Source organism: Sminthopsis crassicaudata, chromosome 2 (assembly GCF_048593235.1).
Source record: "Sminthopsis crassicaudata isolate SCR6 chromosome 2, ASM4859323v1, whole genome shotgun sequence".
In the NCBI taxonomy this organism is placed as follows: domain Eukaryota; kingdom Metazoa; phylum Chordata; class Mammalia; order Dasyuromorphia; family Dasyuridae; genus Sminthopsis; species Sminthopsis crassicaudata.
Genome location: NC_133618.1, coordinates 661525032 through 661544257, shown reverse-complemented (window position 1 = coordinate 661544257; position 19226 = coordinate 661525032). Strand labels below are relative to the sequence as shown.

The 19226-nt window shown below is 42.7% G+C and overlaps 1 protein-coding gene across 4 annotated transcripts in view; it reads right to left on the bottom strand.

Annotated features, from left to right (window-relative positions):
* The window catches only part of STRA6 (signaling receptor and transporter of retinol STRA6), a 73438-nt gene that overhangs the window by 39608 nt on the left and 14604 nt on the right, over positions 1-19226 (bottom strand). For 2 of the 4 annotated variants that reach the window (XM_074297011.1, XM_074297012.1), the window contains exon 2: positions 9001-9129. In XM_074297011.1, the coding sequence (XP_074153112.1) occupies positions 9001-9113 (113 nt within the window). In that variant the 5' untranslated portion in view covers positions 9114-9129. Of the gene's footprint in view, positions 1-9000; positions 9130-9473; positions 9539-11972; positions 12080-19226 lie in introns of those variants that run through there. The other 2 variants (XM_074297015.1, XM_074297013.1) reach the window with 2 other exon arrangements.

Below are 19226 nucleotides of genomic sequence, written 5' to 3'. Positions count from 1 at the left end.
GCAACAAAGTACCTTGAGAAGGAGTTAAGAAGAAACTTGTGATTTAGGAACTAATCTTACCACTAGGAAGTGTCTACGGTAGCTGAGATAGACAGAATTCCCCCCCCCCCCCAAGCATTATTTGGATTATTGATTGTTTGCCATCCTTGCCTTTCCTCCCTTTGTCCACATAGGGTACCATACGCTTACCTAACCATGCTCTTAAAACATTTTTTGTCTTTTCCTCATCTGAATCCTCCCAAGGTATCTTGGGGTTTATTGGCTAGATTTCTTTCTTAAGGATCAGGCTTTACATTGTTTTGTTTTGTTTTTCTTCCCAGATTATTTTTACCTTCCGAATACAATCCTTCCTTTGCAACAACAACAACAACCACAAAATTCGGTTCTGCACATATATGTTGTACCTTGGATGTACTATAAGATATTTGATATGTATGGGAATGCCTGCCATCTAGGGGAGGGGATGGAGGGAAGGAGGGGAAAAATTCAGAACAGAAAGGAGTACAAGGGATAATGTTGTAAAAAAAAATTTACCTATGCATATGTACTGTCAAAGAAAATGTTATAATTATAAAAATTTATTAAAAAAAAAAAGGATCAGGCTTTAAACTAAAACCAATCTGATTCTAATTGGCCACCAGTAGGTCCTAGGCCAAGTTCCAGTTGGTCATTATTTGGGTTGTGACTGACTCAGACTGAACATATATTATGAACATTTCTGCTTTGGCCAGAAACCCTGACTTTCCCCTCCCAGATTCATTCATTCATTCATTCATTCATTCATTCATTCTTCACTCATTCATTCACTTAACTTAGATTTTTGGGAATAGGTGAAAGAGGCCTATTTAGTCTTCATCACTTGAATGAGTATGACTTCAAACAGAGACCTGTAGAAGATCTTAGCTTACAAAAGCTCAAGTCTCCCATTTCATCCAGGGCCATCTCCAGTTGTCATGATCCACATCTGGCCATTGGACCCAGAAGGCTCTGGAGGGGAAAATGAGGCAGGGGACCTAGCCCAGCCCTCCCTCCCTTAAATCATGGTCATGGTACCACCTCCCTGAAGTCATGGTCCTTTTCAAGAACGAAGGATGAGCAACCATCAACACAGTGGGATGAAGTTGCCCAGTCTGAGCTGCCCAAAGCTGCTCCAGGAGCTTCCTTCGCCTGTAGGCTCTCAAGCAAAGGATGGAATAGATGGCACAAAGAGCAGGAGGTAAGACTTGGAGTCAGGGATCTCTGTCCGAACCTTAACTTTGGGACTTAATACTTCTGTGACACCAAACCGTTCTGCTCTCAAACAATCAACAAGCATTTGTTAGCTGCCTATCATGTGCCAAGCACTGTTAGTTGTTGTAGGTTCCTGTTCTTTAGGATATGTTTTATCTGACTAAGAAGCCATTGGCTATCACTAAGACCCAGTGGAAAATCAGGAAAGCAAAGATGGATGGTAAAAGGTGAGCTTTAGAGCCCAGGGCCTAACAGAACCAGGTAAGGGTGAGTAAGAAGTCTGGAAAGTCAAGTTAGGCCCTGGGCTCTGGATTCACTTTAGGATCTGTGTACAAAGAAAGAACCCTGATCCAAAAGAAAGAGCGCTAATCATTAACACATACAGCACTTTAAAGTTGGCATATGCTTACATATATCTTTACATATATCTATAATCTCCTTGATTTGGATCCAGAAGACTTGAGTTTGGGGAATCATTTGAACCTCTCCAAGGGCCATCTGTTTTATCCCTCCCAGGACCCACTATTTCAGATCAGCCCTAGCCAAACCCCACTCTGCTCTCCCCCTACTTTCTTGCCAGCTGTCTTGCTGAACTTTAGAACTATAATCAAATCAATACTGCCATTAATCCTGGAAAGGATGTTAACTTTCTTTCCTCTGATTCTAATCAGATTCCCTGTAATTTTCCAAACCAAAAGTATCCCTCCCTGGCAACCACTTTCTTCTATGTTTTAGAGTATAAGCTACTTCAGGGTAGTGACTGCTTTTTTAATGTCTATCATGGGATTGGAAAAAATAAAATCAAATTGAGTAAATAAATAAATGGCCAGTTTTTAAAAAATTAATTAAAAATGTGTATTCCCAGCACTTAGCGAAGATTATGGTACAAAGTAAGTGCTAATAAATGAAACGGTTTTTTTCATTCATTCCTTTGCTCCTTCATTCATTCATTCATATAGCCATCCATTCACTCATCTGTAAAATGAGGGTTGAGATGAGCCGCTTTCTAACATCCCCCAGTACTTGATCCTGTTTCTGCTCTTTTTGCTATGAAACCCATTAAAAAACCCTCTGGCTGAGTTTCCCCACCTCCCCCTCATCCCAGCCTAGAATGAAAGGAGTTAAGGAAAAGAAGGCAGGTTTCTCTGCGCAGGAAGAAGGCATTTAAGGGAAAAAAAAAACCAGGCTCAATGTTCACCACAAGTCAGTCTCCCCAGAGGGAAGCAGGATTGGATTTACAGAAATTACTCCCTGCCTTATAAATCCCAGCATGTATTATGCAGATGGTCTGTGGGCCTCCTTAGAACAACCCCCTTCCCCTTCTTCCTCTCCCTGCCCCCATCCAGCAGGTCTTTTCCTAAAATGCAGACCCTAGAGCAGAGCAATACGTTCATTCTATGAATTTAGAGAATATTGTCCAGTCCTCAACAGCGTTGCGTTCATCATGAAGGAAGGAAATAGTTTGTGCTATTGGCCGTCGCCGAACCATCACAGATCTCACCTGGAGTGCAGCTGGGCTAGGTTTTCCTAAGGGCTTGGTGAGGGATGCAGCCTAGGACAGAGAGCCCTGAGCATGCAGTCTGGGCTCCCTGGCACTATTTTCCAGGATTTTAATATCCTATGACTGCAAGAGACCTCACAGGAAATCCTTGGCCCTTCCTATGGCTCTGGTTAGGAGAATGTCTTCCCAGACATCATACCTCCAATTAGAATTTTAGTTCCTACATGGCAGGGACAGATTCCAAGGGCAGTGCGGTGCTTAGAAAGACAATCAGATTTAGAGTCAGTGGCCACTAGGTAGTACAGTGGTTAGAGCACTTGTGCTAGAGATAGGAGGACCTGAGTTCAAAGCCAGGATCAGATACTTATTAGCTATGTGACCCGAAGCAAGTCACTTAACCCTAATTACCTCAAAAGAAATTTAGAATCAGGACTTGGGTTCATGTATAAATATGGCTGATTCTCAACTACTGGAGATGGGGATGATTCATTCATTTTTCTAGGTCCCATTTCCTCCCCTGTTAAATAAGCCAAGCATCGGATTAGATCAGAGAGTCTTCCTCTTTGACAACCTGTGAACCCCTTCTCAGAATAATGAATCTATTAAAATAAATATGCATTTTTTTATTATAGCAAAACATAATGTGATAAGAGCATAAGGGAGATAAAAATCATCAGCCCTGAAGAAAAAAAGTTATAGGAAAACCATTTCTGTGTACTTATTTTTCATCGAATTTATTTTCCTCTTATATTCCATTGATAAAATTAATAATCATATTAAACTTTTTAAATTCTCTTATACAGTAAGAAAAAAAATGTCCTTGTGGCAGATAAGATGCTTCAGAAAATGCAAATTTGCTCATAAGACATTCAGTGTTACTGAATTTTCCTTTTCTCAATTTTTAAAAGCTTTTTATTTTCAAAACACATGCATAGATAGTTCCCAACATTCACCCTTGCAAAATCTTGTGTTCCAATTTTTTTCTTCTTCCCTTCTCCCTACCCCTCCCCCAGATGGCAAGCAATCCAATATGTTAAACATGTGCAATTCCTCTCTCTATAGCTCCATAATTATCATTATGCGTCTGTTTTAAATCCATAAAATAAAATACCTATAATTACAAAAGAATTCAAAAGCCACTGAAAATAAAGGTGCATTTTTTTTTCTATCCACATTCATATAGATACTCTGAAATCTAGTCATGAATCTTTTGGAGGTCTGCAGACCATGAATAAAGAATCCCTGGGTTAGATGATCTCTGAGATTCCCAAATCATAAAATTCTTTGATTTTCACAATAGGAGTTTAGCTCTCTAAGAAAGGAAGATAGTGAAAGGATGAGAGGAGAGAGAGAAAAAAAGGCCTAAGAAAGAAAGAGGAAGAGGAGGAGGTAAAGGAGAAGAAGGTGGAAGAGGAGGAAAGAAGAGAAAGAGAAAGGAGAGAGGAAGGAAGAAGGGAGGGGAGAGAAGAAGGCAGATGTTGGATCAAAAAAACCAATTTATTGAATGAAAATATTGTAAGGACAAACAACTTTGATAAAATTCTGATCAATACAGCAACTAAGAATGATTCCAGAGAACTGGTGATGAATTCTGCTCCTCATTCTGGATAGAGAATGATAAACTTGGGATATGAAACCATTTATATATTTTTGGTCATGAACAAGGTAGAAATTTGTTTTGCTAGACGATGGGTCTTTGTTATAAGGATCTGTCTTTAAAATGAGAGGGAGAGAGGGAGCAAAAGAAAAATAAATGCTTAAACAACTGTTTGGACATGTATGCATATATTGTATTTAATTTATACTTTAGCATGTTTAGCGTGTATTAGTCAACCTGCCATCTGGGGGGAGGGAGGGAAGGAGGGGAAACATTAGAACAAAAGATTTGGCAATTGTTGATGTTGTAAAATTACCCATGCATATATCTGGTAAATAAAAACTATTAAATAAAAAAAAGAAAAATAAATGCTTGATATTGAGAAATAAAATACAAAGAAAGTTTTTTAAATGCCATTGCCATTTCTAAAAGAAATAATAAGTATAAGGAAATGCATGAAGAACAGTTATCAAGCAAGGTAGACAAGGAAGAACATGGTGCTTAGAGTCAGAAGACCAGGTTTTAATTCTAAATCTGCCACTTACTATTTGTGTAATCTTGGGCAGATCACTTTACTTTTCTGGATGATTTACTAATCTGTAAAATGAGAGGATTTCATTTGAAAATCTCTAGGGTCCCTTCCAGTCTATGGTCGTATGACTGTGTGATTCTATATTTCTATGAATGATGAGGGAATAGTAACTTTTTCCTATTTTGATGGCTTTTTCTGAGGATCAACTATGACCTAATTGTGTTAGAAAAATGCTAAACCAGATACCTAGAGAAACTGAGGCACAAAAATCACATTGCCTTCTGATGATGGTGCCCCAAATCATTTTATTATGGGCAACTACAGCCAGGATCTGAACCCAGCCAGCCAGTTTTATTTATTAAGCTCCTGTTTTGTGCCAGATAATGTGTTAAAGTGCTGGGTGTACAAAGAAAGGCAAAAATAATAAAAATTAAAAATCCCTGGCCTCGAGGAGTTCACAAGACAATCTGCAAACTACACAAAAATAGGATAACAGCCGGATAAATGGGGGCAGCATAAATCATCTCAGAGGAAAGACCGAAGTTTAGATTAAGGTGGATCGAGAAAGGCTTTTTTGGGAAGATGAGATACTGAGACTGAAGGAAACTAGTGAGCCAGAAGTCAGAGAGGAAGAGAGAAGTGGCCTGAGCCTGGAGGACAGCCGGACGGAGGGTCCTGTGTGAGGAGCAGCAAAGATCAAAGAGTTGATGGTGAGCATGGGAAGGGTAATGAGCTCAGACTCTGCATGTACCACCCTGCTCTCAGTCACTTGTGAAACCCCCCCACACCAAAAAAAGAAATCAGTAGATTACCCCCCTCAAAATCACAGCTGGGGAAGAAGCAAAAGTAGTGATAGAAGCCAATTCCCAAAGGTCCAACAGCATTATAATAATTCCTTTTTTTTTTTTTTTAATGTCTCCTTGCAACCACAAAATATCATAGTCCCAGGCCAGTGATTCATTTGTTTTGAGCCACATCCCCTCTATTTAGGTCCAATGTAACCCCAGGATCTGGCCAACACCGCACATTTCTGGTAACGGGATACGCTCCAGAGCCCTTGGCTCTCTGTTGCTGCTTCCAAGCCTCATAGAGGGTTGTGGAGCTCCAGTCTCCCCCCTCTCAATCTCCTTTCATCGTCTGTCATCACTTTGTGTAGGGGAACAAATATGGGACTTAACAGGCAGAAGACCAAGGATGGAGTCCCAATCCTACCGTTAACTGGAAGCCGACTTTGTTATAGAAAGCGCAGAGCCAGGAACCCAGGCGGTCAGTACATATTTATGTGTCTCTTCCTATGCGCCAACCACTCGCTAACCTGCAGGGGGTTCAGAGAAAGGCAAAAAAACAAACCAAAAAACCGCCTCCTTTTCACTTCTTTGGTTTCATTTGCAAAAATGGGGTCACATCTACTCACAAGGTCATGGCCAAGGTCAAACATGATAATGGCGGTCAATGGCAATATCAGGGCTGGGCAGTCATCGATCCACTTTACTCAGTGTCCACCTGTCTGACTCGTCTGGAATTTATTCTCCAAAGGAAAAGTCAAGCAGGGGTAAAACCCACAGGATCCCAGCCTGTTCCCAGGAACAGCCAGGGGATTTTGAATGCTGGAAAGTTGGCAAAGTGACCAGACTCTGGTCACGATCTCATCTTCAGACTGTTACTTAATGATGGTACATACCATGGCGGGATGCTTAAGAATCCTAAAAACTCCCACTCTGTCACATTCTGATCAATCCCTCCTTACCCAACAGCCGGCAACCCCCAACCGCTCCAGTCATAGCCTTGACTTAATTTTCAGTAACTCCATCAAGAGTCAGATGTGATACAGGGCAAAAGAAACCCAGTTTTGGAGTCAGAAGATCTGAGTTCAAATTCTGGCTTTGTTATCTAGGTTTCTCATCTTTAAAATGAGGGGGGGTTGGACTAGACATTCTCTAATGCCCCCTACAATTCTGGATCCTTTGATCCTGGGACATAGAGAAAAAGTCCCAGCATTTGGGGGATAGGGACAGGGCTCTTCTGTGAAGGATTTCTGGAAGCATCATGGAGAGATGAGGAGACACATCAATGGAATGTGTTCCCATATGGTAGATGTCACGGATGCATTGGGACATTGATGGATTAGTAGCACACAAGCCAGGAGGAGCCGGGTCAGAGTTAGCTCCTTGATATCCAGATTAAACCGAAGGATGCCATTGCAGATCTCTCCCTCCTGCACTGAAGGGGACTCCCTAATACAATATTCATGTCACCAGCCCACCAGATTGGGGAACAAAGGCTTAAAAAAGCATGTGGTTTACCCAAAGTCTCTCAATGAGTCAGTAGGAGACTGGATTCTCTTCATGGCTCCTTAAACTCTTACAGTTTCCCAGGAAGCCCAAGAAAAGAGACAGAACTCTCCTCCGTTCCTAATTAAGGGTGATGCCATATCTCCACAGAAATTTATGGTCAGATAGCAAAAGTTAGCCCAGAATCCAGGATAGCATGAGGGTAAATTTTGGGAAATTCCTGCCCTGTAGGGATGGGATTCCTGCCCCTAAAATGTTTTCCCCCCTTTTCTCACCTTCTATTCTGAAATTCTACCTTCTCCTGCATTCATTTTCTCCATCTCTCATTCTCTTTCCTCCTTTAGCTTCTTCCCAAAACGTACTCTGAGTCAAATGCTTCATCTCCTCTCTTTATTCCCCCCAAACCTAACTAGCCAGTGCAGAAGGAGAGAAGGAGAATGAATGGTACAAAGCCCTGCTTATGAGTTGCTGGCCACCATCCCACGTCCAGCCTTTCCTTTGCCCCCACCGTAAGCAGGGTGACTGGAGCCTCCTGGAACTATAAAACCTCTCTCATAACCAGCCGGGGATAATCTCCCTTGCCTGAATAACCCGGACGGGAGGCCCCAGGGAGTACCATTCACTAGTTGTTGTTTTTTCCATCTCTAGTTTCTAAGGTTCGAGCTGATGTGAAGCAGATGTGAGTACAGCTGGTTCTGCAATTCCCTCACCTTACCTATGCTGTTTCCTACCTCATAAAACAGATTGTCCAAGTGGGGATGGGGCCGGACTTTGGCGGGAGGCTGGCTGTGGGAAAAAGAATGGGAAGAGAACAAGAACCTACTCTTAGACCTGCCCCAGTGGAGATGATTTATCTGCTGTATCCCTCACTTTTCTGACATGCTTGGTCTAAATAAGGACATCAAAGTTTCAGAGCCAAGATAAATGAGACCGTTTCTACCTTGCTCTGCTCCCATCCAGCTTTCTAACAAAGCTATCGTTTCATTTACATATTAAAAGATCAGGGACCCAGAATAAACACCAATAACAGCTAAGGAAGCAACCCCTCAAATAAAAAGATCATCGGTATTTCCAGAATCATTTATTTCTGCTTCCAAAGCTGTTTCTTGAATCTCCCTTCTTCTTATCCACTTTCTAGCAGAAAACCAGACATTACTCAATAGAGTTTTCTCTGCACGGAATAAAACTTTTTACATATAGGTTGTCAGAGTTAGAAAGAACATTGGGGGCGCTGGGAATCATGGGGTCGTAGATCATCGAGTCCAAGTCCCTCATTTCACAACTGAGGAAACTGAGACCCAAAAGGACTAAGGGATTTTCTCCAAGTCGCCCAGATGGTGGAGATGAGGCAGGATTCTAACCTGAGTCTTGTGACTCCCATTTAAAGAGGATGAGATTGAGACCCAGAAAGAAGAGGCAATTTACCCGATCATAAATAGAGGAAGAGATGAATCTCAACAGAACTTTCCAGCCCAGGAGTTGATGGATTGTATTAAGGAGGGTGAATAAAGGATCTCTAGGGATAACAGAAAACATTGCTTGGGGGAATTCTCATTACCTGCTATATTTTGCAAAGCACTTTTTCATCCGTCTTTTGCAATTCAATAATTCTCCACACCAGCCCTTTTGAGATAGGTGGAGGAGAATTTTTTTTAAGCCCATTTCACAGATGGGAAAACCTTGAAACTCAGAGAAAGTTCATGGCATGTCCAAGATCATCCCGCCAATTCAGTTGCCTAGTTAGGGCTAGAATTCCTTGCTCTGAGCTAACTGCTGCTTAACTCGGAGCAGAGGAGCTATTGGAACGCAAATCCCCTGGGAAGCCGGGAAAGGGAGTTTCCAAACTTACGGCTCTGGTTGCGGTAACTTTCCTTCGGAGGTGGGTCCTTCAGAGTACCAGTCCCCGTAGGAGTAATCCTCGGGCTCGCCAAGGCTCTGGTTTGCCGATGCCAGGGATGGCATCTTCCAGTGGATGTTCCTTATGACCCCAGACACAAAGTGAAAAGCAAAAAGTTAAAAGGGGTTTTGGAAAGAAAGCAAAAACCTCCCCTGTAGTCTTTAAAAAAAAAAGTGTGCAGACAAATAAAAGACAACAAAACTGTTTTGTTTTGGATGCAAGCGTCCTGAGAGGAGGGATGCCCTGTGGGCAAGAGAGAGGAAAAGTGCTCTCCAAGCCAGCGCAGGGATAGCCCCCGGCTCATCTGCCCCTCGTTCCCCCTCCACGGGGTGATGACTTCCAAAGGGAGGTTGCCGAGCTCCTGGAAACAAAACTGGGAGGCAATCCCCCGTCCCACTGGCTCGCACGCATCCCTACATACTCACCCACGCCCCCAGCCCCAGGGAGAAAGCCAGTCGGGACTAGAAGTGAAGTGATTACTGTAACTTAAGGCGGGTTTAGCTTCAGCCTTGGGTCCAGCCTCTGCCCTCCAAGCTCCCCCCTCTTCTCCACCTCCCTTGGGGGGGGTGAGACCAAGACCTGCCTAGGGCTGCCTTCCCTAAACACCTCGGACTTCAGGAGGGGGCAGGAAGGGGAAATAGAGCTAAATAGGTCTCTGGGGCAAGAAGGGGAAGGGAACCTTACCTAGGGGAATGTTAGGGGCTAAAGCCACAAAGTAGATGGTCCCTCTCTCCCCTCTCTCACGAGCTAAGGGGAAACGGGAGAGGCAATCGATTGTAGTGGGAAAAGAGATGAATTTGAACTTGGGGTCCATGGGGTTCCTAGCCTGGATCTGACATAGCAAATTGCCACCCCACGCAGAACCTCTGAGACTTGGTTTCTTTCGTTGTAAAATGAAGAAGGCAGAAAAATGGCTGCTCAGATGCCCTCCGGGTCTAAATTTAAGATGTTATGATCCAAATGCTTTCAGGGATTTATCATATTAAAGCCAGTGTTTTATGGGGAAAGGACACGGGACACATCTGTACAAATGAGCCATGAACAAAATGGACATGCACACAGAGCTGCACATATATTTGCAAAGATAACATGTATGTGCACAGACAAACACATCCTTCCACACTAATATCCTGCACAAAGAATTCACACTCAGTGCAAAATTACTTTGTATTTGCTTTCTATGTACTGTTTCTATATACTTTTAAAATTACTTTGTGGGTGTGGGGGGATGTATTCAAGTGTCCCCCATAAAATACATAAAAATTTCATTTTTATCTTTCAGTTTTATCTCTGTATTCTCAGGGCCTGGCACATAGTAGACATTTAATAAATGACTGATGAAGTGCCTACTATATGCTAGTCACTGTGCTAAGTACTGCATTTTATCCAAACTTTTGGGTTGTTTTGATCAAAAGCACCCACAAGTCATAGCCCCACTAATGCTCAGCCATGGACAGTTTGACTTTCGGAAGCCAGAAGAAGAATGATCTGGACTGTAGAAAAATATTCCTAGGATTTTGCACTAGGAGACCCTTATGAGTCATCTTCTGATGTTAACAGATAAAGATTAAGGACAGCAGTTTAAATGATGTGTCCAAGGTCACACAGATGGGAAGCAGCAGAGATAGAACTTTTATCCAGATTTTCCTACTCAAATCCAAGGTTCTTGTCTGACTTTCTGGCCTCCGCATCCCCTGAGGCGGAATTTCCACTTCAGAGTAACGGGCAGAAGAACCTTTTGGGCCTCTGGGTGGTCACTCTGTAGGGACCACTTTTACAACATCCACTTAAGGAGAAAGTACAAAGGAAAGAGGCGATCAGCTCTCCTGGGACCTTCTGACAGGGGGAAACCAGCTGGAGAGCCCCGCCTTTTGGGCTCCTCTTCCAAGGGTGGTTCAGAATCTCAAATACCTTTTTGTTTCTTCCACCAGTCTAAGATAAACTGATCCCCCCCCCCGCCCCCAAGGCAGAAAACATTTAAATAAGAAGCAGACCCGAAGGACGAGGAGCCGCCCACAAAGGAAGAGCAATGGAACTCTTTGTCCTGCCTCCCTCCCCTCCGCTTCCAAAGCCAGGCCATTTGCTCCACCCCATGAGCATCACCACCAAAAGGCTGAGTGTGTGTGAGGGGTGGGGGGAGAAAACCAGCTAGGGGAGAGGAAACTTTGTGGGGAAGACATAGTAAGAAAAGGAGGTGGGGAGAAGGGAGACCACCTAAGGAGGAGAAGAGAGAAGGATGGAAAGAGAGGAACTTACAGGGAAAGAGAAGGGAGAGCAGTAGGGAAAGGAAGATGGTGGCCTGAGAGAGAGCAAGGAAAAGGAATCCAACTAAAACCTTCTCCAAAGCCTGTGAAAAATGGAGAAAGGCCAATAGAATTTAGACAGAAGAGGCTTAGAGATTTTTCCAGAAGGAAAGGGAGGCTCAAGGAGATGCAGTGACCTGGGTCTGAATTCATCCCTGGCCCTGGGACTCAATTTCTTGTGCTTCTTCCTCTGTCTTGAGAGGCTGGGGTAGAGATATTGCTGAAACTGGATTTTGAAGGAAAAGAGAGGGCCGGAGGAAGGAGCCCATTCTGATGGACTCTGATGATCAGTGCAATGGGCATTACAGAGACTTGTGTACATCTCATTCCCACTGTATGCCCTTTGATGTATAGCAAGTATTAATCAATTATCTACATTATCAAAATTAATCAATAATCAATTAATTCTAATCAAGTCAATCAATGAATCATTCACTAAACATATTGTTGCTAGATGATGGGGATACAGAGATGAAATGAAAAACAAGCTCCTATCTCAAGAGGTTTATACTCTACTACTGATAATAATCAGCGTGTATAGAGCACATTAAGAGCTAGAAAGCCCTTTGCAAGGTTATTTCACTTTTCTCCTGTGACATAGCTAATGCAAGAAGGTCTTACCATTCCAGTCTTATTGATTAGAAACTTAAGTTCAACATGATTAACTGACTGGGACTGTGGTTCCATGGGAAGTATTGCAGTCAAATCTTCGAGCAGCTATTTCATGTTATTGGTAGGGTTCATTGGAACAAGTCCAGCTTCCACCCAACAGTCCACGATGCTTCTCAATGTCCTATGAGTCTTCTTCCAGTGGCAGAGGCTGTGAATCTGTGAAGGGCGTCAGGTATATTTTCATCCACAGCATCCCACTGGATGGTACCTGCCATCTTGCTGATCCCTTTCTCCTTAAAGGAAGGTTCTCAGTCTCCTAGTTCAAGCTACAAAGCCTCCCATATTTCCTTGTCATCTCCCCGAGCAGTACAATTTCTTGGAATTCCAGTCAGTCTTCCCAGCTAAGCTTTAGTGAATCCTGGTTGACTCCCTGCCTCCAGCCACAGAAGTCTTGAGCAGATATGTTGGTCCATCTGACTTGTCTAGAACAATCTCGATTAGGAAAGGTGACCAGCAATGGGATGCAACAATGAGGCAATAACTGTATTCAATTATAACGTTTCAGAAACTAAGGAAGGAGAGAAAAAATCCTACAAAGGACTCAATTAGACCCTTCATATTAAATTATCTTAGCATTACTTTGGGGTTTTTATTCCACTGGCTACTAGAACTTCTTATAGTTCCCCTTCCAGCACTTTTTGGTTCTCTTTGAGTCCCGTTTAGACATAGATCATAAGGGTCACACTCCCACCTCCTCCACCCTCTCTTTTGGGAGGGATCACTCAATACAACTGTACTGGACTAACCTATGTCTCCTATGGGAGGCTGTCAGATGCAACTGTACCCCAAGAATGTGATCCCTGTCCTGGGGGTACACCTTCATCAGGAAGACTCCATTCCTCTTTGCTCCCAGATTGACCCCTGATTTCTTCCTGGAGTTGTCCGGGTTAACTGCACCATAAAGTATAACCATTCTCTATTGGGTCTCCCCCTCTTAAATGTCACGGTTGCTTCCATAATCCCCTTCCCTTGCTTGTGCCAAAGGGTTACCCACCAGGGGTTCACCTTCTGGGACAAACTCTTTCCTTATGTCTGGTGTACCACTGCATAAGCAGGGGTCTTTCCTCTTGTCTTCCTTTATCCTCTCCTTCCAAATCTGCCCCATAGCCCAGCAGGGCAAACTCTCCTTGGCTTGCAGCCGCCACTCTGCCCCGAGTGCCAGGCTTTTCCTGGCTCAGAGGGCACCTCTTTTTATTCCGGAGGTTCCCGGATTCAGCCATCCTAGCCTCTGCAGCATCCAGTCACCCCCAGGCTGGTTTCCACCAGCTTCAGCAGGAAATCTTCCAGTTCCGGACCTTGTTCTTTCTCTATAATATGCTGATGGTATCATGCAACAATAACACAGCAACCTTCCTCTCCGGGGAAAGCCAGGGCTTTCTGAGCCCCTGTTACCTTTGATCTGGGGAGAGTCCAGCCCACCTTCAGGGCCAGGACCAATCTCAGAATAATTATGAGTCTGTTCAGTTTTTCTCCTTCCCTTTCCTTCTTCCAGGTATGAACAAACGCCTCGTCCTCCTTTCCCAGATGTATTGCCCAAAACCCAATGCCCCAGAGGGCCTTCTTCCCTGGGGAATTCCCCCTCACCTCCCACCTCTAACCCAAGTATGAATTCTGTCACCTTGCTCAGCACTCACACATGGTAAGCACCTAATAAATGTTTGATGGATTTACTTGAATTCCCTTTTCTCAGGGTCCTGTTTCCTACTCACTGGAATGAAATGCCCCAATAAGGGAATGTTCTCAAAGGTGAATGATAGAGGCAGCGCCAGTCCCAACTGTGCCATCAACATGGAATCACCACCCAAGCTGAGCCATTACTGACCCAAGCTGGGCAAGGCTTTAACCAGGCTAATTCCCAGTTTCTTCATTACTGAATTAGGGGGGAAACCCCTTGCATTGTCTACCTCCCAGAAAATCCTTGTAATCCTGAGGGTCTAGACAAACGAACATCTCGTTAACCACTGATCCTGGCTATTTTTTTGCCTTCCTCAGGCTTCATTGGAGCATTGTTTGGAGTTCTGGGACTCATGACTTAAGAACATCAGTGCACTGGGGAGCATCAAGGAGGGCAAACAAGGTAGTGAAAGATCTTGGGTCCATATTAAATGAGAATCCATTAAAAGAACATATTTAACCTGTAGAAGAGAAGAATGGGGGAGGCAATCCACTATCTCCAAATATTTGAAGGACTGTCAAGTAGAAGAAGGATTAGATTTACTTTATCTTCAGAAGACAAAAAACCAGGAGCAATGGGGAAAAAATTGTAAGGAAGAAAATATAGGCCTGATTTGAGGAAAAACTAAACTGACCAACCTCTCTCAACTATTCCAGGCATCTAATGATGGAGATGGTTACAGAGAAATTTGGCAAGATTTATGTGAACTAGTGCAAAGTGAGATGAGCAGAACCAAGGGAATACCCTACATTGTAATAGCAATATAGTTTAATGATCAACTGTGAAAGACTTTCCTACTCTAATCAATTAGCACAGTGACTAGCAAATAAGATAATAAACACTTTATAAACACTGGTTGTTGCATTAGTTGATACAATGACCTGACAATTCCATAGAACTTGTGATAATGCTAATCTCTTTTAAAGAGAGAAGTTGATGGACTCTGAGTACAGATTAAAGCATGTTTTGTTTTGTTTTTTGTTATTGTTTCCCCTCACCTCTTTACAATTGGCTAATGTGGAAATATGTTTGCGTGACTTCCAAGGTATAATGAGGAGCATAGTTCTTGCCTTTTCAATGAATGGAGGAAGGGGAAAGGAAGGAGAGAATTTGGAACTAAAAATAAAAAAATCATTTTTTAAAAATTACATATACCTAAAAGAGGTTGTTTATGGAGGTTGCATGTCCCCCTCTTTCATTTTTTTTCAAGCAAACCACTTGTCAGACATGTTAAAGGAATTTCTGTCATGTATGAACTGGACTAGATAGATGGTGGTCACTGAGGTTCTTTCCAACAAGGAATTCAGTCTTCCCTGAGAATTGTTTGCATTCCAATATTGTTATTGTTTTTCCTTCACTTTCAAAGAGGATGAATGACATCACTAGATGTCTTAACTTACAGGGGAATTTGATTTAAGTGAGGCAGAGCTGGGCAAAGCATTTTGGTAAATAATATCTGACAGCATTCAGCTACTCCATGCCCCTTTCATGTTTGCAAAGCATTTTACACCTAATTAATTAGTGTGATAATCCAAGCACTTGGAATCTCATCTGATCTGTGAGAGAACTGAGTCTCAGAGTGTTAAAGGGACTTAGGACTCATTCCTAAGAACAAGAAGCAGGATTCAGACTCTGCTCCCTCCTGACAGCAACATCCACAACTCAATATTATTATATCCGGGGAATGAAGTTCATAGACTCATGGCAATATCTAGGAGAAAAACAAAAAACAGCCATTGAGGCACTCTTAGCCCAGTCTCTTCATTTTAAAGGTCAAGAAAGTTTAAATAATTTGCCCAAGACCACACAGGTGATAAGTGACAAAGGCAAGAATGACTCCAAAGCCTTTGCTTTTTCTTATGATTTTTCTAAATAAATATATTATTGGTGATGGTGGTTGTATCTCATTGTGTTTATTGTTTTTGTTTTTATTTCTTGCTAGAAAATTCCATGTTCCACAGTATATCAGTATTTATTTTATGATAAATCAAGTAAGTCACTCTTATCCCAGGAAGGGTCTCAAAGTTTGGTAACCCATAAAGGAGCCAATTTTCTTTCTTTTCCTTTTTAAAAATTTTTTTTATTTCAAAACATATGTAAGGATAATTTTTCATCACTGACCCTTGCGAAACGTTGTGTGCCAATTCCCCCCTTTCCCCTATTCCCTCTCCTAGATGGCAAGTAATCCAATATTTGTTAAACATGATAAAAATATATGCAAATCCAATATAGGCATATGCATTTATCCAATCATCTTGCTGTGCAAGAAGAATCAGATCAAAAAGAGAAAAATGAAAACAAAAATAAAATTCAACCAAACAACAACCAAAAAGATGAGAACGCTATGTTGTGATCCACACTCAGTCCCACAGTCCTCTCTCTGGGTGCAGATGGCTCCCTTCATCACCAAATCGCTGGAACTGGCCCAGTTTCCAAACCCTGCTTTGGGCACATATTCCCACCTTGTCTACTGGGCACTCAGTGACGGAGACCCCAACACCCCTGGAGACAGCCCGAGGTTGCTCTGTTAGAAAATGTGTCCTTCCTTGAATCCAAAACTGGCCTCCATCTGAAATAGCTCATCCACCCTCTGGGGTCAAGAAGACCGTGTTTCATTTCTCTCTCACATGGCAACGCTCCAGATGCTTAAAAAGACTGGGATGCTGCCCCTTACTGTAACCTTGGTCACAGATGGGCCCTGGATTCACTCTCCCTAGAAAGGCAGGTTCTCCTGCCAAAATGCAATTAAATTCCCCAGGAGGGGGAAAGAGATAACATCCATGGCCACACTCTAGCCAGATTAGTTTATCAAATTAACTAGTTGTCACCCTGGGAGACAGAGATCAAGAGCTGGGATGATGGGTTGGGTATCTGCAGGTGTTCACCCCCATGAGGTGAGGAGATCCTGGTGGGAGGGGTCTCAAACACTAGCCCAGGCCCTGCCTCGAGGACTCTTTGAATAAAAAGCTGCTGGATCAAATGGACCCTGGGTTTTTCACCCATATGGAGATGTCCAACCCATGCTTGTTGATTCATGGACAAAACATGAATAATAATACATCTCAAAGTGCATTAAGTAGCCTCCTTCTCCTCCCCTCCCCCCTCCAACTGCACCTAGGTCTGGTCCAGGAATTGGGGATCTTATCAGACCCAATTCCATCCTTCATAGAGCTTAGGGAAAACAGCAAATTTACAGATCAATAGAATAAGTTAAATCATGGTAAGTGCCTAGATAGACTAGATTCTTGCCAATGGGGGGTGGAGGGGGAAAGACAAAGAAGATTTCCTTGAGAGCTGGACATTGAATCTGACCTTTAAAGGATGGACAATAATAAGGGAATGTCCTTTATTCAGTCAGGTGACCTTGTGCTGGGCAGTAAATTCTGTGGTTTCCTGATCTCCCTCTCTGGTCAAGTAGGAAACTTTTAAAACAAGTGACAGGACAATGGGGTATAGTCGAAAGAGCCCCAGTTCTGGAGCTAGAGAATCTGGGTTGGAGTCAAAGTCTTCAAGAGCCAGCTCAAACAAGCCAGAGTAGATCGTTAAATTTTCAAGAGGAACATTTATACTTCACAAATCTGGTCTCAACTTAGGGTTTTGTGGATCATTTAGACTTAAAATGTTAGAGAAAATTTTAATGATGCAATTTAAACTAAAAAGTGTTTTCTGTGTACTTTTTTTTAATGTTTAGAGAGCTAGTTGGGGCTAGAGTCCATCACTGGTTTAAAAACGACTTCCCATGCATCCTACTGTGTAACTTCAGGAAATCATTTTGTCAAAACTGAGTGCTATAGAGAGAAGGCTGGACTTGGAGTCTTCCTGATTTAGGAATTTCCTGCTACAGGCACTTCTAGGTAGCTTAAGCCACTTAACCTCTCCCAGCCTCAGTTTCCCTATCTGTAAAATGTAGATGATAACAATAACAGAAAGAAGTTCAGGAAGCTTCCTGGAGGAAGTAATAGTTGAATTAATCTTGAAGATAACTGTATAAATATGTATACATATATTGTATTTAACAAAAATTGGAACAGAAGGTTTTGCAATTGTCAATGCTAAAAAATTTACCTATGCATATGCTTTGTAATAAAAAATAAAATAAAAATTGGAAAAGAAAAAATGAATTAATTTTGAAGAATGAGAAATATTTTCACATGAAAAAAAATTCTAATGGGAATGTGTACAAGCACAAAGACCGAGGAAGGACTAAACATGAAGTGATGGGGGTTGGGGTCCCTTTAAGATTCCTTTCTAATTGCCCAACTCATGGCTGACCATGATTCACAAATCCCGGTCAAAGGCACCCTTTGAATATCCAGGCCCAGCCCCCACCATCAGCTCAGCTTCCCCAGCCCTCACCTGATCTGAGCTAACTGAAAAGCCCGCCAAGAATTTAGGGGTACCACCCATCATCTTCTAGGTATAAAAGAAACGAGCCTGAGCCCTCCCGCCAACACATGGTATCCTTCCGGCCATGTAAAGGTTCCTGCCCGCCCAGTGGCCACCTCTGGCCCTGACGTCTAACTTAACTTTACTTCCAAATTACTACAATAAACCTTTTATTTATAAACCTACGTTTTCGGGCCTGTAAATTCATTTTACAGGGGACACTGCGTCGCATGGGATTATCTTATTATCTATGTGCCGAGAAATGGGGTTCCCCCTTTCCTTTCCCTCATTAGGAGGAGGTGTCTATGGCAGCAGTGAAGAAGCCAGCTTCAAAACATGGCATTCCCTGCCTGTGCACCAAGCAAATGAGTCTTTGGAACTTGCCCAATATAGATCTAGAAACCAGAAGGGACCTGAGAGGCCACTTAGAACCCAACTTCCTAAACTGTAGCTCGAGATTCCCAAGTGGGATCTTGTAACTGAGTGTGAGTGTCATGAAATAAATCATGATTTCATGACTTTATATAAATCAGGATTTATTATCAGTATTTGATCTGGATGCCTATTTTATATTCCTATATCCCCGGAGTCACTTAGAAAAGCTGTTGAGAATAGAAAACATTTAAGAAGCCCTGATCTAGAATAACTTCTTCATTTTACAGATGAGTAAACTGTGGGGAAAGGGGAGATCTTCATTGACATGGAACCTCAGTAGGACTCGTGAGCACTATGTTCCTTGGCTGGAACAAAGTGGGGCATCCCAAAAAGTTTCTTGTACCTGGATAGAGAGAAAACTTTGTCCTCTGGACCCATCCTGGAACTTCCTTCCTTCCTTTCCCTTCCCTAGGGGCCAAGGTTCTTCAGACCATGAAGGACCAGGGACCAGCTTCCTCCTTCCCTCCCTCCTGCTGTTTTCTTTCCTGTTGATTAAACTCAAGGAATTTTAACCACTGGAAAAACAAGACCTGCCTTTTCCCCTCGGCCCAATCTGCAAAATCCATTTTTATCAAAAGCCACAAAGAGCAAAGAAGAAAAAAAATAGAGGGAGCTAAAAATAGGTCAGAAAGAGAGAAAGAGCCAGACAGGCATGTGCAAGTGCTTCTTGAAGCACAGGAAAACTATCTGGACCCCAGAGAGCCCGG